The sequence below is a fragment of the Nomascus leucogenys genome, chromosome 14 (genome assembly GCF_006542625.1).
Source record: "Nomascus leucogenys isolate Asia chromosome 14, Asia_NLE_v1, whole genome shotgun sequence".
Taxonomy (NCBI): domain Eukaryota; kingdom Metazoa; phylum Chordata; class Mammalia; order Primates; family Hylobatidae; genus Nomascus; species Nomascus leucogenys.
Window position 1 is genome coordinate 25866336 of NC_044394.1, and position 17873 is coordinate 25884208.

At 38.6% G+C, this 17873-nt stretch overlaps 1 protein-coding gene across 3 annotated transcripts in view; it reads right to left on the reverse strand.

Annotated features, from left to right (window-relative positions):
* Positions 1–17873, reverse strand: part of USP34 (ubiquitin specific peptidase 34) — a 288791-nt gene that overhangs the window by 177993 nt on the left and 92925 nt on the right. For all 3 annotated transcript variants that reach the window (XM_030827871.1, XM_030827873.1, XM_030827872.1), the window contains exons 7-10: positions 17014–17206; positions 15199–15260; positions 7031–7112; positions 6854–6946 (exon numbers count right to left, since the gene is read on the reverse strand). In XM_030827871.1, coding sequence (XP_030683731.1) covers positions 6854–6946; positions 7031–7112; positions 15199–15260; positions 17014–17206 — 430 coding nt within the window. The remainder of the gene's footprint in view (positions 1–6853; positions 6947–7030; positions 7113–15198; positions 15261–17013; positions 17207–17873) is intronic.

Consider the following 17873-nt stretch of genomic DNA (forward strand, 5'->3'; position numbering starts at 1 on the left):
CTACTATACACCTAGGCTATAAGCTATAGTTTACTGCTCCTGTACAGCATGTTACTGTACTGAATACTGTAGGCAACTGTAACTCAGTGGTAAATAACACAGAAAAAGTAATTTGTTGCACTATACTAGGACAGCTAGTACAATGTCAACAGGTGATACGAATTATAATAAGCTCCATTATAATCTTATGGGACCACTGTTGTATATGTATGTGGTGTGTTGTTGACTGAAACATGGTTATACAACGCATGACTATATATACAAAATAACTGAAAGCAGGAAATTGAACAGATATTTGTAAGCCCATGTTCACGGCAGCGTTACTCATAATATCCAAAAGGTGGAAACAACCCAAATGTCCACTGATGGATGAATAAAATGCAGTATATACATACAGTGGAATATTAATCATAAAAGGAATGAAATTTTAACGTATGCTATGACATAGACTATCACCACTGTCTGTACAGAAAACATTTTCATCATCACCAATAACAAATTTGTACCTATAAAATAATAACTTTGGAAACATTATGTTAGTAAAGTAAGACACACAGAGAAGGACAAATGTTATGATTCCACTTACACGAGTTACCTAGAATAGGCAAACTCATGGAGACAGAAGACAACAGAATGTGAAACGGCTGAGTGTGGTGGCTCACACCTACAATCCCTGCACTTTGGGAGACCGAGGCAGGTGAATGGCTTGAGCCCAAACACTGGAGACCCGCCTGAGCAATACAACAAGACACCATCTCTACAAAAAATACAAAAATTAGGTAGGCGTGCTTTAGTCCCAGCTACTCAGGAGTCTGAGGCCGGAGGGTCACTTTAGCCCAGGAGTTTTGAGGCTGCAGCAGTGAGCTGTAATCGCACTGCTGCGTCCAGCACGAGTGACACAGCAAGACGCTGTCTCCAAAAAAGGAGTGTAAAATAGAAGAAACCAGGGGCTGAAAGGAGGAAGGAAATTAAGATTTAGTATTTTATAGGTACAAAGTTGTTACCGGTGATGATGAAAATGTTTTGCGTACAGATAGTGGTGACAGTTACACAACATCATGAATATCTTAAATCCCACTAACTCGTACACATATAAATGGTGAAAATGGTAAATTTTATGTTGTATCTATTTTACGACAATATAAAATAAAAGGAAAATACAAGAAAAAGTACATATATATTAAAAGCCTTCAAACAAGGCCAGGCGCAGTGGCTCGTGTCTATTACCCCAGCACTTTGGGAGGTCGAGGCAGGCAGATCACTTGAGGTCAGGAGTTTGAGACCAGCCTAGTTGACATGATGAAACCCCGTCGCTATTAAAAATACAAAAATTAGACGATGTGGTGGTGCACGTCTGTAATCCCAGCTACTCGGGAGAATGAGGTACAAGTACTGCTTGAACTTGGGAGACAGAGATGGCAGTGAGCCAAGATCGCACCACTACGCCCCAGCCTGGGCAACAGAGCAAGACTCTGTCTCAAAAAAATAATTAAAAAATATAAGTAAATAAATAAATAGGCCAGGCATGGTGGCTCATGCCTATAATCCCAGCAATTTGGGAGATCAAGGCAGGCAGATCACAAGGTTACGAGTTTGAGATCAGCCTGACCAACATGGTGAAACCCCGTCTCTTACTAAAACTACAAAAATTAGCCAGGCATGGAGGTGCGTGCCTGTAATCCCAGCTACTCAGGAGGCTGAGGCAGGAGAATTGCTTGAACCAGGGAGGGAGAGGTTGCAGTGAGCTGAGATTGCCCCACTGCACTCCAGCCTGGCCAACATAGCAAGACTCCATTTCAAAATACATATATACATACACACACACACACACACACACACGTGTGTTTATTTATAAATATGTGTGTGTGTGTGTGTGTATATATGTAGGTATGTAGGTATATATGCCTTCAAAAACTCAGAACAAAACAGAACATAAAAACCCTCATGGGATCAATGAACACTTTAAAAAAAGACAAACCACATGACAGAAAAATCTTGCCAGCAGGAAATGAGGAGAACATTCACTCAAACTCTTCTTCAAGAATAAAAAGAGACATTTCAAGTGTGTACAACTCCAGAATATAACATCCACAAACTTCTCTTCAGGAAAAACAAAAGCCTACTCTGTGAAATCCATAAGAAGAATAAATACAATTAATTCTGAAGTAAGGAAGAAAGGAATGAGAAAAACAGGAGTTGAGGAAAAAGGATTTGTCAGTCACATACCTAAATATAGGATAATACTAAGCAACTGTGGGAATTACTGTTATAGTATATAATCTAAATGTTATAATACTTGATAAAATACAAGTAACATTAAAAACTGGGAGGTGGAAAATGAGAAAGTAGGAGAAAATTGTTGAATTTCATCATCCTCTAGAGAAGAAAATTACTGTACTTTATAATAAAAAGAACAAATCCACAAAGAAAATTAAAGTTCCCCTCAGACACAAAACTTACACATTTCTGAAAGCTTAAAATGACTGGGAATACCTATTTATTTATTTATTTATATATTTCTTTGAGACAGAGTCTCACTCTGTTGCCCAGGCTGGGGTACAATGGCGTGATCTCAGCTCACTGCAACCTCTGCCTCAGGCTCCTGAGTAGCTGGGATTACAGGCATGTGCCGCCATGCCTGGCTAATTTTTGTATTTTTAATAGAGATAGGGTTTCATCATGTTGGTCAGGCTGGTCTTGAACTGCTGACTTTGTGATCTGCCCACACTGGCCCCCCAAAGTGCTGGGATTACAGGCGTGAGCCACCATGCCCAGACAGGGAATACCTTTTTAAAATGTAATAGGTAAAGAAAATTGTAGCTCAGAGTAAGTTGTAAGAAAGCTACAGAGGAGGTAGGTGAGACGATCTTCCCAATATAACTGAGAAAGATTCTGGGCTCAGAGTAACAGATTTGATGGACAGAAGGAAGACATGGAGATGGAGACAGGACTTAAATGAAGTTTTCTACAAAGTATGATTCTTTCTGTCAGCCATCCGTCACTCAGAAAAACAGAGGCAGCCAACATATAGGTAACCCATCCACCAGAGATCTTCCCTGGGGGAGAAAACTACATAAAGTAATTGCATGTAAATACAGATACTGGTACGGCTGTACATTTTCTCATTTAGAGTCCTACAACCTGAAATGAAAGCTTGATGAGACAAATGAGAAAAGTACAAGTAGTTATGCCTCCAATAGTATTCCCCGAGAAGTTGCCAGACAAGAGTTCCATTTGAGAGACAGCACTATTAGAAAAGTATATGAAACTCCAAAGTATATACAACATTTATCTAGTTGTCTCTTAGAAATATGAATCTGGCCGGGTGTGGTGGCTCACAGCTATAATCCCTGCACTTTGGGAGTGCAAGGCAGGAGGATCGCTTGAGCTCAGGAGTTCGAGACCAGTCTGGGCAACAAGGCGAAGCCTCGTCTCTGCAAAAAACACAAAAATTAGCCAGGCATGGTGGTGTGCATCTGTAGTCCCAGCTACTTAGGAGGCTGAGGTGGGACAATAACTTGAGCCCAGGAGGCAGAAGCTGCAGCAAGTCAGGACTCCACCACCATACTCTAGCCTTGGCAACAGAACAAACAGCAAAGGCATATGAAGAGATCCACAACATAAAAAATCCAGTACAGACAAGATATATGAATATGTAATAGAAGAAGAAATAATCCCTCCTAGTAACAGTTCCTGAAAGGGCAAGAAGGAATAAGATTCAAATTATGAAACGTAATATAGAAAGAGTTACTGCAGTGGCCACACTAACTCAAGTATAGTTATGACTTCACATGCTAGCAGTATGCAACATCTTATAAGACAATAATTTAAATATGTTTAGAAGCATGAGCACACACGCGCGCGCACACACACACACACACACACACACACAATTTGCCAGCTGGTGGCTTGTGTCTGTAGTTTCAGCTACTTGAAAGGCTCACTTGAGCCCAGAAGTTCAAGGCTGCAATGAGCTAATTACACCACCGCGCTCCAGCCTAGGTGAGGGCTGGAGACTCCATCTCAAACAAACAAGCACACAATGTTAGACACGGGAAGTCAAAGAAAATACACTGAAAATCTACCACAACCAACCTAAGAATTCAGTGAAGGCTCAAGGCACACAATCATTACTAATGAAAAATATTTTAATTTTATATATATCTCTATATCTCCATCACTAAATATAATAAAAGAAATAGCAACATAACGGAAGAAATATAATTGAAGAAATCACAATTTATAATAGCAATAAAAAACAAATTCCTTAGATTAAGCATAGCACGAAATAAAAATCTATATACAAATAACTGAGACTGTGAATAATGCAAAAGAAAAAAGAAAAAGAGTATCATACTTTGGACAGGAAGACGGAACTTCAGCTCTCAAATTAATCATCATTAACACAATGAAAATATTTTACGTCAATGCTAAAATTCATATGAAGAAATAAGACAGAAAAGTTATAACAATAATGAGGAAGGACTAGTCGTCTCAGGCATTTAAAAATATTACAAAGATGCAAGTAAAAATAAAGAAAAAAATTAGTATAAACTCAATGAACATGTTCTTAAAGGAACGGAAAGTAAATATTTTAGGATTATGGGTGACAGGGTCTCTGTTATGATTACTGAACTCTGTTGTTGTGCTGTGGAAGCCACCATGGACAATATGTAAAAGAATGGGCACGTCAGGCCGGGCATACTGGCTCACGCCTGTAATACAAGCACTTTGGGAGGCCAAGGCGGAAGGATTATGAGGTTAAGAGATTGAGATCATCCTGGCCAACATGGTGAAACCCCGTCTCTACTAAAAATACAAAAATTAGCTGGGCGTGGTGGCACGTGCCTGTAATCCCAGCTACTCAGGAGGCTGAGGCAGGAGGATCCCTTGAACATGGGAGGCGGAGGTTGCAGTGAGCCAAGATCGCGCCACTGCACTCCAGCCTGGGCGACACAGCAAGACTCCACCTCAAAAAAAAAAGAAGAATGGGCATGTCTGTGTAGCAAAAATTTCCAAAAACAGATAGCTGGCCCACAGACTATAAGTTTACCAATCCCTGGTATAGATCATAATTATACACACAAATAGGTCAGTCTAGAGAGTTCAAAAAATGATCCAGTCAAGACAAAATTGGTATCTCAAGTCAGAAAGAAGAGTTAGTAAACAAATGGAATTGGAAAAACTGCACAACAAAAAAGGGAGGAAAGTTGGACACATACATAACACTTTAAGCCAACATAAATCCCAGCTGGATCAAAGATTAAGATATATAATTGCAATAGAAAATGCATAGGAAGAAACTAAAGGAGAATTCTCTTATAATGTTGTGAATGGAGAAGGCATTTCAAACCAAGATACGAAATCCACAGACCATAAAAACTACAACCACAAATATGAAACTGAACAGTAAAAACCACCTTAAGCAAAGCAAAAGGCATCAAACCAGGATACAGTAATAAGTTGTAATCACAAACAAAAGATCAACTTCAGTGACACATAAAGAGCTCCTACAAATTAAAAAATAAGAAAAACAATTGATAAATAGCAAAAAATATGAACAATTCCAGAAAAAGCAACAAAATGGCTCTTAAACACAAGATTTGCAAACTCACTCGTAATAAAAGAAATGCAAATTTAAAATACCCATGGTATCACTTTTCACCCATCAGGTTGGCAAAGATATGAAATTTAATGTGCTGAAGAAATTAAGGGGAAAGTGAAACTGCCATATCAGTATCTACCACAAGCAAACCACACATATTCTTTAACCTAGTAATTCTACTTGTAAGTAAGAATTTATCATAGCTACACAAAAGTTTTACACAAGGATGAAATGAACATGTTAGAAGTTAATTACAGCATTGTTTGTAACAGAAAAGACTCGGGAGGCCGAGAGTGGTGGCTCATGCCTGTAATCCCAGTGCATTGGGAGGCTAAAGTGGGTGGATCACGAGGTCAGGAGTTCGAGACCAGCCTGACCAACATGGTGAAACCCTATCTCTACTAAAAATACAAAAATTAGTTGGGCGTGGTGGCACGTACCTGTAGTCCTAGCTATTCAGGAGGCTGAGGAAGGAGAATCACTTGAACCAGGGAGGCGGAGGTTGCAGTAAGCCAAGACTGCGCCATGGCATTCCAGCCTGGGCTACAAAGCAAGACTCCGCCTCAAAAAAAAAAAAAAAAAAAAAAAAAAGACTAGGGGAAAAAAGAATTAAACACTATACAGTCTTACAAGAAGACAAAAAGCACTTCATATATTGATGAGAAATCTCCAGAACAAATTAAGGAAAAAAAAAAAAGGCCAAAGCCACGTCTAGTTGGTATGCTACATTTGTGAAAAAGAAAGAGGAAGAAAAATGTATACAGTTCGCTATTTATACAAAAAAATCTGATATACCTGAAAGGATAAGAACTGCATGCCTGAGAGATGGGGCAGAAAGGAAAAACATGTAATATATTTTTTATATTTACTTTTAGAATTTTGAATCATGTGGATATATGCCTACTGAAAAAATTAAAAAAAAAAACAAAACAGTACAACAGACAAGAAACATACCAATACAATAATTCAGGATAGAAGGGTAGACTGTATAAATGAGAAAAACAGGAAAATGTCTCTTTATTAAACCAGGATGGTTTCATGAAGAAGCTCCAACTGACTGACTCTGATTTCCTTCCATTCTACCAGTAACATAGTAAGACATGGACTTGGAAGCCAGATTTCAGTCCCAGCTTGTCCAAGTCTTGATCTCCTTAGCTATAAAACAGGATAATAGAATTTACCTCACAGAGAAGCACTTAGAACATATGATAAGCAAAGCACTCAATAAATGTAAGCTGTTAATATTACCTGTGCTGCAGCCCAAATACAGTCAATATGTTGAGTACTCAGCCGCCCTTCTGCTGCCAAAAAATTCAAAATCACTTGGCACTGTTTGATAATCTGGAAAAGAAAAACTTAATATTAATTTTTAAAAATATTATTCTCTATCAATAGAACAGAGAAGTCATGTAATCATACACAAACCTCAATATGTAAATTTGGTCCAAATATATGCTCCACCACATTGTTGCTAATAAGCCAGTCTGCAAGTTCTTTTGCAATGGACCTAAAGTCAAGCAATAAAAATAGTACATTAAAAAAATTGTCATCTTTTCTCATTTCTAAAAGGTAGACTCAGTTGAAAACCTAAATTGGTTCCCATAGGAATTACAAAGAATTAGATACAATCAGTTTTATAGAATACTACAAAGCATAACTAGAATGAAATATGATGCTGAATTTATAAATTCAAATTCCCTGAGTTTATAAACAAGCAACAAATAACTGAAAAGATAATGAGTAACACCAAGTACACAAGTGTAACACTGATTTAGTGATGTATTATCCTACTCGAGGTCTTTGCCTTCCCACTTTTTAATTTCCATAGTGTGTATTGAAGCACTCAGGAAAGGTTTCCCAGTATGCCCTTTATAATGAGATAATATCAGGAAAATAGGTTACCAAAAGGACGAACAACAAAAGAATTATCCCCAAGCCAAACTGTAAGTCTCCTGGCTGATACTATTGAAGATTCAATAGATGAAAAGTGAAGTAACAGACAGTCATGTACTGCATAATGATTTGGCCAATGGCAGACCAAAGGATGGACCAAATATACAACAGTGGTCCCATAAGATTAAAATTGACCTGAACGATTCCTATGACCTAATGTCACTGTGGCCACCATGTCATAGAGCAATGCATTACTCACAGGTTTGTGGTGATGCTGACGTAAACAAATCTACTGCACTGCCAGTCATATAAAAGTATAGCATGTATATACAGTATATAATACTTAATAAATGACTGTTGCTGGTTTATGTATTTACTGTACTTTTTATCTTTAAAGGATACTCTTTCTAGTTTTTTTTAAAAAAAGGCACTGTCAGTATGGGAGATGACAGCTCCATGTGTATTACTAAAAAGTAAAAAAAAAAAAAAGAAAAAAGAAAAGAAAAGAAAAAAGCTTACAGAATAAGGATATAAAGAAAAAATACTTTTGTACAGTCATATGTGTTTTTGTTTTAAATGTTACTTTAAGAGTCAAAACGTTAAAAAACTTTGTGTATAAAATTAAAAGTTAGAGTAAGCTAAGGTTAATTTAATACTGAAGAAAAAAAATTTTAAATAATTTGTGTAGCCTAAGTGTACAGTGCTTACAAAGTCTACAGTAGTGTAGAGTCATATCCTAGGCCTTCACATCTGCTCAGTGCTCACTCACCAACTCAACCAGAGCAACTTCCAGTCCCGCAAGCTCCATTCTTGGTAACCATCCTATACAGGCAATACCCTATTTTATCTTTTTTGCAGGTTTTTTACATTATTTTTTCTACAGTTAGATATGTTTAGATACACAAATACTTACAAAGTGTTACAAATGCCCACAGAATTAAGTACAGTAAGATGCTGTACAGGCTTGGAGTCAAGCAGCAACAGGTTATACCACCTAGGTTTGTGTAACTTTGTACAATGAAGTCACCTCGTGATGCATTTCTCACAATGTATCCCCGTCATTAAGTACCATATGACTATATTATAAAATGGGTGGAAGAAAGTAAGTTTCAAAATAAATTGTATAATAAAAGGTCCCCAATTTTTTCAACTATATTATATACAGATAAACTGGAAGGATTGAGTAATTTACTTTCTTATTGCATATCCAATGAAGAATTTACATTCTATAATAGAATTTTATGCTAACAATTTTTATTTATTAAAAAAACACTAGGAATTAGACATATGGACCTCAAAGGGTAAAACATTAAAAATAAAACTAGGTATATTTTACCTATTTCTGAGTAGCCCTACTGAAGTTATGATCCATAAGATTCAACTCTCTCATTTACATAATAGTTCAAGAAACAAAATTAATTTCTAAAATAATCCCACTATTATTTAAGTCTATTAAAGGACATTAACAGAAGACCCAGGCTGGTGCTGTGGTTCACGCCTGTAATCCCAGCACTTTGGAAGACTGAGGTCGGTGGGCGGGGGGGGACTGCTTGAGCCTAGGAGTTCCAGGCCAGGCTGGGCAACGTAATAAAAGCCTATTTCCGCCAGGCATGGTGGCTCATGCCTGTGGTCTCAGTTACTAAGGAGGTTGAGGTGGGAGGATCATTTGAGTACAGGTCAGAGCTGTAGTAATACATAATCGCGCTGTTGCTGCACTCCAGCTTGGGCAACAGAGCAAGACACTGTCTCAAATATTTAAAGGGGAGACCCAGGGACTTTCGTAATAACAATGCAACTATAAAATTGGACAGTACCATTAATAACCACTATTCGGAGGTCTGAAAACATACATGCAATAGGGGTCAAAGTGGAAGAGGTGCCAGAAAAAATATCTGAATACCCCAAACTTCCCAAAGTTGATGAAACACATTCATCTACACATCCAAGAAGTAGAACAAACTCCAGGATAAACACAAAGAACTCCACATCTACACATATTGTAGTCAAATGATTTAAAGGAGTAAGAGAAAAACAACTAAGCATACACAAGGGAACCAGAATAAGACTAATAGCTAACTTCTTATCCCAAACAGTAATGGAGCTACGTAGGAGCAATGTTTTTTATCTTATTTTATTAGAGTTAAATCAGTATGAATGTCAAGAAGTTAAATGCATATTTAACCCATAAAACCACTAAGAAAATTAAGATATTTTTAAATCAATGGAATTAAAATGACACAGTAGAATCTACATATATACTACAAAAATAGTAAAGGAGAAATAGAGAAACAACATATGAGATACACAGAAAACCAACAGCAAAATGACAGATGTAAAACAAGCTATATAAAATTATTAGTGAATTAAGAACTCTAATCAAGGCAGAGATTATATGACTAGATTTTTTTTTAAAGATCCAACTATATGCTACCTCCAAGACATTTTAGCTTCAAAACAAGCAGACTGAAAATAAAAGAATGGAAAAAGATAAGCCATGCCAACAATAAGCTTAAGAAAGGTTCAGTGGTTATACCAATATCAAATAAAATAGACTAAGCCAAAATATGTCTGAAAGAGACAAAGACATTTAAAATGAAAAAAAGGATCAAGTTATCAGGAATACATATGGACCTAACAAAAGAATTCCTGAAATACATGAAGCAAAAACTGATGACAGAATTAAAAGGAGAAACCGACAATTCAACAATACAGCTGATTCTTATTACTCGCATTAGTTATATTCTACAGAGTCACCGCAAACACTGAATTAGCTAATAATGAACCCTTTGCCCTATAGGAAATATGTACATAATATAGATATCATACACAGATCTTGAATCTGAAAAACCTCTCATACTGGTTGACTCTATTTTCTCTATTTTACAAAAGAGAAAACGGCGTGGCCAAATATGGTGGCTCACACCTGTAATCCCAGCACTTTGGGAGGCCAAGGCGGGTGGACTGCTCGAGGTCAGGAGCTTAACACCAGCCTGACCAACATGGTGAAACCCTGTCTCTAATGAAAAATACAAAAATTAGCCAGGTGTGGTGGTGGCAGACGCCTGTAATCCCAGTTACTCAGGAGGCTGAGGCAGCACAATTGCTTGACGCCAGGAGACAGAGTTTGCAGTGAGCTGAGATCATGCCATTGCACTCCAGCCTGGGCAACAGAGCGAGAGTCCATCTCAGGGGGAAAAAAAAAAAAGAGAGAGAGAAAAAATGAGGTTCAGAAGTGTTTAGATGCCTTGCCTGAGGCCAACCCCTATGCCTAAACAAGTGCTAGGGTTGGGATTCAAACGCCATCCAAGTGGCACCAGAGCTTCTTACACTCCACCACACTGCCCCTCAGCACCTCCATCTCCACATTCCGTATTTGTGAAGAAAAATATTTTTTCTTCTCTTCCATGGTTTCTATATTTGTGAATTCATCCATTTGCTGCAATTTATTTGTAACTCCAAAATCAATACTTGTGGCATTTTCATAGGCACTCACAGACATGCACATAGCACTGAAAGATTAGAATTTTCCAATATGCACATTCCTAGCTAAAGTCAAACAAGCTGGCACTCTGTCATCTTGCTTCAGAGCTCATACAGAGATGACCAAATCTGCAAACACTCAGGATCAAATGTATTTGGAGACTTCAATACTTTTTTTTTTTTTTTTTTTTTTTTGAGAGACTCTTGCTCTGTTGCCCAGGCCGAAGTGCAGTGGCGCAACCTCGGCTCACTGCAAACTCCACCTCTCAGGTTCAAGTGATTCACGACCAGGCCCAGCTAATTTTTTTATTTTTAGTAGAGACAGGGTTTCGCCATGTTGCCCAGGCTGGTCTTGAACTCCTGACCTCAGGTGATCCACCAGCCTCAGCCTCCCAAAGTGCTGGGATTACAGGCATGAGCCACTGCACTTGGTCTCCTACTTTCAATAATAGAGAAGAACTAGGCAGAAAATGCAACAAGAATATAGGAGACAGACAACAACACTACAAACCAATTTGACCTAACAGACATCTATAGAACACCCCATATGACAACGGCAGAATGTACAGTCTTCTTAGGCACACACAGAACAGTCTGTAGTACAGACCACATTAAGCCATAAAACACAACCAAGAATCCAATTAAAAACTGGGCAATATTGTGAACGAAGAAACATTATGGCAAATAACCACGTAAAAAGGTGTTTTATATCATTAAAAAGCAAGGAAATGCAAATTAAAACCATGATGAAATGCTACTTTATACCCCCTAAATGGCAATAATAAATCTAGATAATAACAACTGCTGGCAAGAATGGGGAGAAACTGGAAACCTCCTACAATGCTAGTGGGGGTGTAAAATAATGCAGGTATACTGGAAAACAGTTTGACAGCTCCTATGTAAGTTAAAGGTAAACTAATCATATAAGCAACAATTCTAATCCTAAGTATCTACTATGAAAAATGAAAACACATGATCACAAAAGGACTTTACATAAATGTTTATAATGGCATTATTTATACTAATCAAAAAGTAGAAACAGGCCGGGCGCAGTGGCTCACGCCTGTAATCCCAGCACTTTGGGAGGCCAAGGCAGGGGGATCATGAGGTCAGTAGATGGAGTCCATCCTGGCTAACACGGTGAAACCCCGTCTCTACTAAAAATACAAAAAATTAGCCGGAAGTGGTGGTGGCTGCCTGTAGTCCCAACTACTCAGGAGGCTGAGGCAGGAGAATGGTGTGAACCCGGGAGGCAGAGCTTGCAGTGAGCCGAGATCGCGCCACTGCACTCCAGCCTGGGCGACAGAGCAAGACTCTGTCTCAAACAAACAAACAAAAAGTAGAAACAAACCAAATATCCATCAACTGGTAATTGATCAAGTGTGGTATATCTAAACAATGTGATACTATTAAGCAATAAAAGGGAATAAAGTACAGAGACAAACTACAATCTCAATGAACCTCAAACAAATGAACAAGAGTATACTAAGTGAAAAGAAGCCAGAAGAAAAAGACTACTATAATTTGATTCCTTTTAAATGAAATATCCCAAAATGGGTAAATCTACAGAGACAGAAAGTAGATTAGTGAGGCTGGAAATAATAGGTACTGGCTACAAATGGGCAAAAGACATCTTTTTTAAGTGATGGAAATGTTCTAGAATTGGACTGTGGTGACAGCTGCACAACTCTAAAAATTTACTATTATAAAATTCATTGACTTGTATATTTTAAAAAGTGAATTTTATATGCATAGTATTTATATGTTAATAAAACTGCTTAAAAACACCCAAATCGGCCGGGCGCGGTGGCTCACCCCTGTAATCCCAGCACTTTGGGAGGCCGAGGTGGCCGAATCATGAGGTCAGGAGATCGAGACCATCCTGTCTAACACAGTGAAACCCCGTCTCTACTAAAAATACAAAAAATTAGCCAGGCGAGATGGCAGGCGCCTGTAGTCCCAGCTACTCGAGAGGCTGAGGCAGGAGAATGGCGTGAACCCCGGGGGGCGGAGCCTGCAGTGAGCCGAGATCGCGCCACTGCACTCCAGCCTGGGCGACAGCGAGACTCTGTCTCAAAAAAAACAAAAACAAAAAAAAAGACACCCAATTCACAGCCGCCAACAATATTTATCACATGCTTTTTCTCTTTACTCCAATTTTCTCACACTGTATACACACTCCCTTCCCATCTTGAACTCTCTACCACCCGTCCTCAATACTTTCGTTCTCCTCCCTATTCTCTTAAACATGTCTTTAGGATGTATATTCCTTGCATTTGTTATTGGAATTCCTTCTTATTCCCGTATTCACTGTTTTCACACAACACCTAGCCTGAATGTGTTATTACTGCAGTGAACATTCCAAATTTTTATCCTTTTCACAGGGGATGAGAGGAGTATGAATATCACATTAGCAATTATATAAGATTCTCTTTAAGCCGTCTTGCGGAGGTGGAGGGGTGAGGGGACACAGGATGAAAATGAAAATCCAGAGCTGTAGGTTTGTTTTGTTTTGGTTTTTTTCTGAGACAGACTCTCGCTCTGTCGCCCAGGATGGAGTGAAAATGGCACGATCTCGGGTCACTGCAATCTCTGTCTCCGGGTTTAAGTGATTCTCGTGCCTCAGCCACCCAAATAGCTGGAATCACAGGCATGCGCCACCACACCTAATTTTTGTATTTATAGTAGAGATGGAATTTCACCATGTTGGCCAGGCTGGTCTTGAACTCCTGGCCTCAAGTGATCTGCCTGCCTCAGCCTCCCAAAGTGCTGGGATACAGGCGTGAGCCACTGTGCCTGGCACAGAGCTGTAGCTTTATAAATACACTGGATATCGTCTACATAATGTCTTGACAGTGTGAAATAACACTTCTAATATAATCCAGAATTTATAAAGCAATGAAAAATTCTAGGCAACACATTTTAAGGGGACCACTGACAAAGAATATTTCCAGAGATGAATAACTCATATAGTGATAAATCCAAAAACCATACCATATGAAGAACAACTGGGAGAATAACAACTCCCTAGTCTGAAGGGAAAAAAGAGTCAAGAGACAGTCTCTGGTTTCCAAATTCATGAAGACCTAGGTTCAACTGGGATTAGCGCCTTAGAGCAGTAGTAAGATCAAGTTACACTAAAGTATGACTCACATGTATAATTAAGAATTTTCTAACAAACCAATCCAACTCTGTTCCAGGAGAAGATATTCTATCCTACTGTTTGAGATTTTAAAAACTGATTTCTATACTAGATGAACAATTAAATGGAATACATATATTTCTCAGAACCAAAGAAGTTTAAGCTATAAAAACTACTTTTTTAACTCCCAATGTGATGTTATTGGAAATGCGGCCTTTAGGAGATAATTAGGTCATGAGGGTGGAGCCTTCATGAATGGGATTAGTGGCCTAATAAAAGGGACCTCAGAGACCTCTCTGCCTCTTCCCACCACGCGAAAATAAAAGAAAATGGCCATCTACAGTCCAGAAGGACCCCACCAGAACTTGACGATGCTGGCAACAACCTGATCTTGGACTTCCAGCCTCCAGAACTATGGGAAATAAATTTCTGTTGTTTATAAGTCATCCAATCTATGGTACTTTGTTACAGCAGCCTGGACTAAGACAGTATACTTTCTGAAAACTATCAGTACCATATTTTAAGACGAAATTCTCCAGTATAAACAGTATGCTTTCATACTGTGACAAATGGTACTATATGTTGACATATGCTTTTAAAAGAGAGAAATGCGGCCAGACACAGTGGCTCACACCTGTAATCCCAACACTTTGGGAGGCTGAGGCAAGCGGATGGCTTGAGTCTACAAGCCCAGAGTTTTGCAACGTGGCAAAACTCTGCTTCTACAAAAATCACAAAAATTAGCTAGGCATACTGGCATACACCTGTGGTCCCAGCTATCCAGGCGGCTGAGGTGGGAGGATTGCCTGACCCTGGGAACTTGAGGCTGTAGTGAGCCATGCTCCCACCACTGTACTCCACCCTGGGCAACAGAGCAAGACTCTGTCTCAAAAAAAAAAGAGGGAGAGAGAGTTATGTTACAGACAGCATAATGTTCTGAAAGCTTGATGAAGACTGTACAAATTGTCACAGGGCAAAGAATTTCTAGTAAAAATTAAATCTAAAAATTAGAATTTACCATATAAACAACTGTACATTAAAATGGTATACTTATATATAAATTAATGCTCCTACTTACGTTTCTGTGTCTGATACTAATGATTCATTATTGCACACATCATTGAAGGTATGGAGTTGATTCTATGATTAAAGACAAGAAATTAAGGGTTTTTATTTCCAAAATTATTCTTGCATATGTCAGCAAATACTAAGAAACATGGTAAACTGATTGACATATGTAGATCACAGTAACTAGATTAACATTATAAAATCTAAGACATAATCAGAGACACACACTTCCCAATTAATAAAACTATTTCTGTTATATTAAAATACTAAATAACGGCCAGGGGCAGTGGCTCACACCTGTAATCCCAGCACTTCAGGAGGCCGAGGCAGGTGGATCACCTAAGGTCAGGAGTTCCGAGACCAGCCTTGCCAACACAGTAAATCTCCATCTCTATTAAAAATACAAAATTAGCTGGGTATGGTGGCATGTGCCTAAAACGCGAGCTACTCAGGAGGCTGAGGCATGAGAATCACTTGAACCCAGGAGGCAGAGGTTGCAGTGAGCCAAGATCGCGCCACTGCATTCCAGCCTGGGCGACGGAGTGAGAGTCCATCCCGAAAAAAGAAAACAAAAAACAAAAAACAAAATAACTAAACTCATTCCACAAATAGTATTCTTTATTACACTAAGCACACTGGAGAAAACAAAGCTGAGTAAGTAAAAAAATACAACAATCCAACGCAAGAGAGCAAGTAATATGTCATTACAGGCAAAGTTTCAGGAAAGACTCCCTAGATAAATCCACTCAAGATTTAATTTATCTGGGACAATATCAACAAGTATCTTTTGTATTTATGAAACCCAGTACACAAGTAAACTCTAGCTACTTCAGATTTTCAGTGTGACTACACTACCAAAACAAAACAAAACAACAACAACAAAAAAACCAAACCAGTAATGTGGCCGGGTGGGGTGGCTCACGCCTGTAATCCCAACACTTTGGGAGGATGAGGCGGGTGGATCACCTGAGGTCAGGAATTCCAGACCAGCCTGGCCAACACGGTGAAAACCCATCTCTACTAAAAATACAAAAAATTAGCCGGGCGTTGTGGCGCACACCTGTAGTCCCAGCTACTCAGGAGGCTGAGGCAAGAGAATCGCTTGAACCCAGGAGGTGGAGGTTGCAGTAAGCCGAGATCATGCCACTGCGCAACAGAATGGGACTCCACCTCCAAGAAAAACAAAACAAAACAAAAAACAGAAATGTAAAGGAGTAAAGCAAATGGGGACTGTAACAAACCGGAGAAAGCACATTCATTCTGAAGGATAAAGTTAATTACTTAGTTCTAACAGACTGTTGTTATGCAAGAATACAGACCCAAGGATACCAGGCCTTCTTCCAACCCTCTCACCAAGAGAAGCCAAGAATACAGATTTTTATGTTATTTTGTCCTATTTAAAAACAGTATTTAAGACTATTCAGAACAAACATTTAGTAAAATTTGGCCTACAGCCCAATAATCTATGGTTTCTGCCTGGAAAATTAATTAACTGTTTATAAAGCCCTCTAATTATTCCTCTTTCTCAAAACATCTATAAACATAAAAATCTAAATAGTTTAAAAAGACAAAAACAAAATGATGAAAGAGTTGGACCCGGAAATCAAATGGATCCACCGTATAAATCCATATAAATCTAAGCTTCAGACTTCTTATTTAAAATAGGAGAAACACGAAATTCTTTGTGAAGACCATACAAAGTAATCCACGTAAAATACTTAGCACAATGCCTAGTACGAAGTGCTCCATAAATAGTGGGTAGTATTATTATGATAGACCAGAAAGCAAATAAACAATGACCAAAAATAAAGCAAATATAGCTTACTGTTATCTGACTCAATCCAGCCAACCTCATAGTCAAAGTAGGTGACATAAAGTACTTAAATGCAAGATCTAGGCTTTCTTTATCAAAGCATAATGTTGTATCCAATGGTTCTTTGACTGTGCTCCACATTAAGTCAGCCATGTTACGAGCTGCACTCTGTCGTAACTCCTGATCAGAGAGCTTGCATAAATACCTGAAATGATTCAGAAATAGAAAATACATAAAAATTCATAAAGCATTTTTAAAGACCACTCAATAACTTAAAATGTATATTGTAAGCATTAACTTTTTCTGTGTCCAAAACCCACAAACCTCTGGTTTTCCTCTCAGGCTCTGCCTAATCTCTTTGGCAGATTCCTTCTCTGCTGTCCAACCTTTCAACATTAGTGTTCCTCAATGGCCACAAATTCCTCCCATCATTATATGTACAAGAATTTGCAATGTGACTTTGCTATTCCTCTCATCAAAAGGTGTAATCTATTTCTACACCTTAAATCTGGGCCTTGCCATGTAACTTGCTTTGGACAATGAGATATTAATAGACATGACATAAGGGGAAGCTAGAAAAGCCTTTGAGCTTGCTTTCTCTTGCTGGGAACTCTAATCACCAACAAAACAAGGAACCAAGGTTAGCCTGCTCGATGAAAGAGAAATGTCTGATGCTCCAATTGACATGAAGCCAACTCCAAAACATATATGAGATTCCCCCTCACCCCACAAGACCAATCGGCATGGCAATCACAGAATGTGGGAACAAGGCTAACCTAGACCATCCAGTTTCAGCCAAGTCAATACAGATCAACAAAACTGCCTAGCTAACCAGAGAACTGTGAGAAATAATAAATGGCTGTTATTTTTTC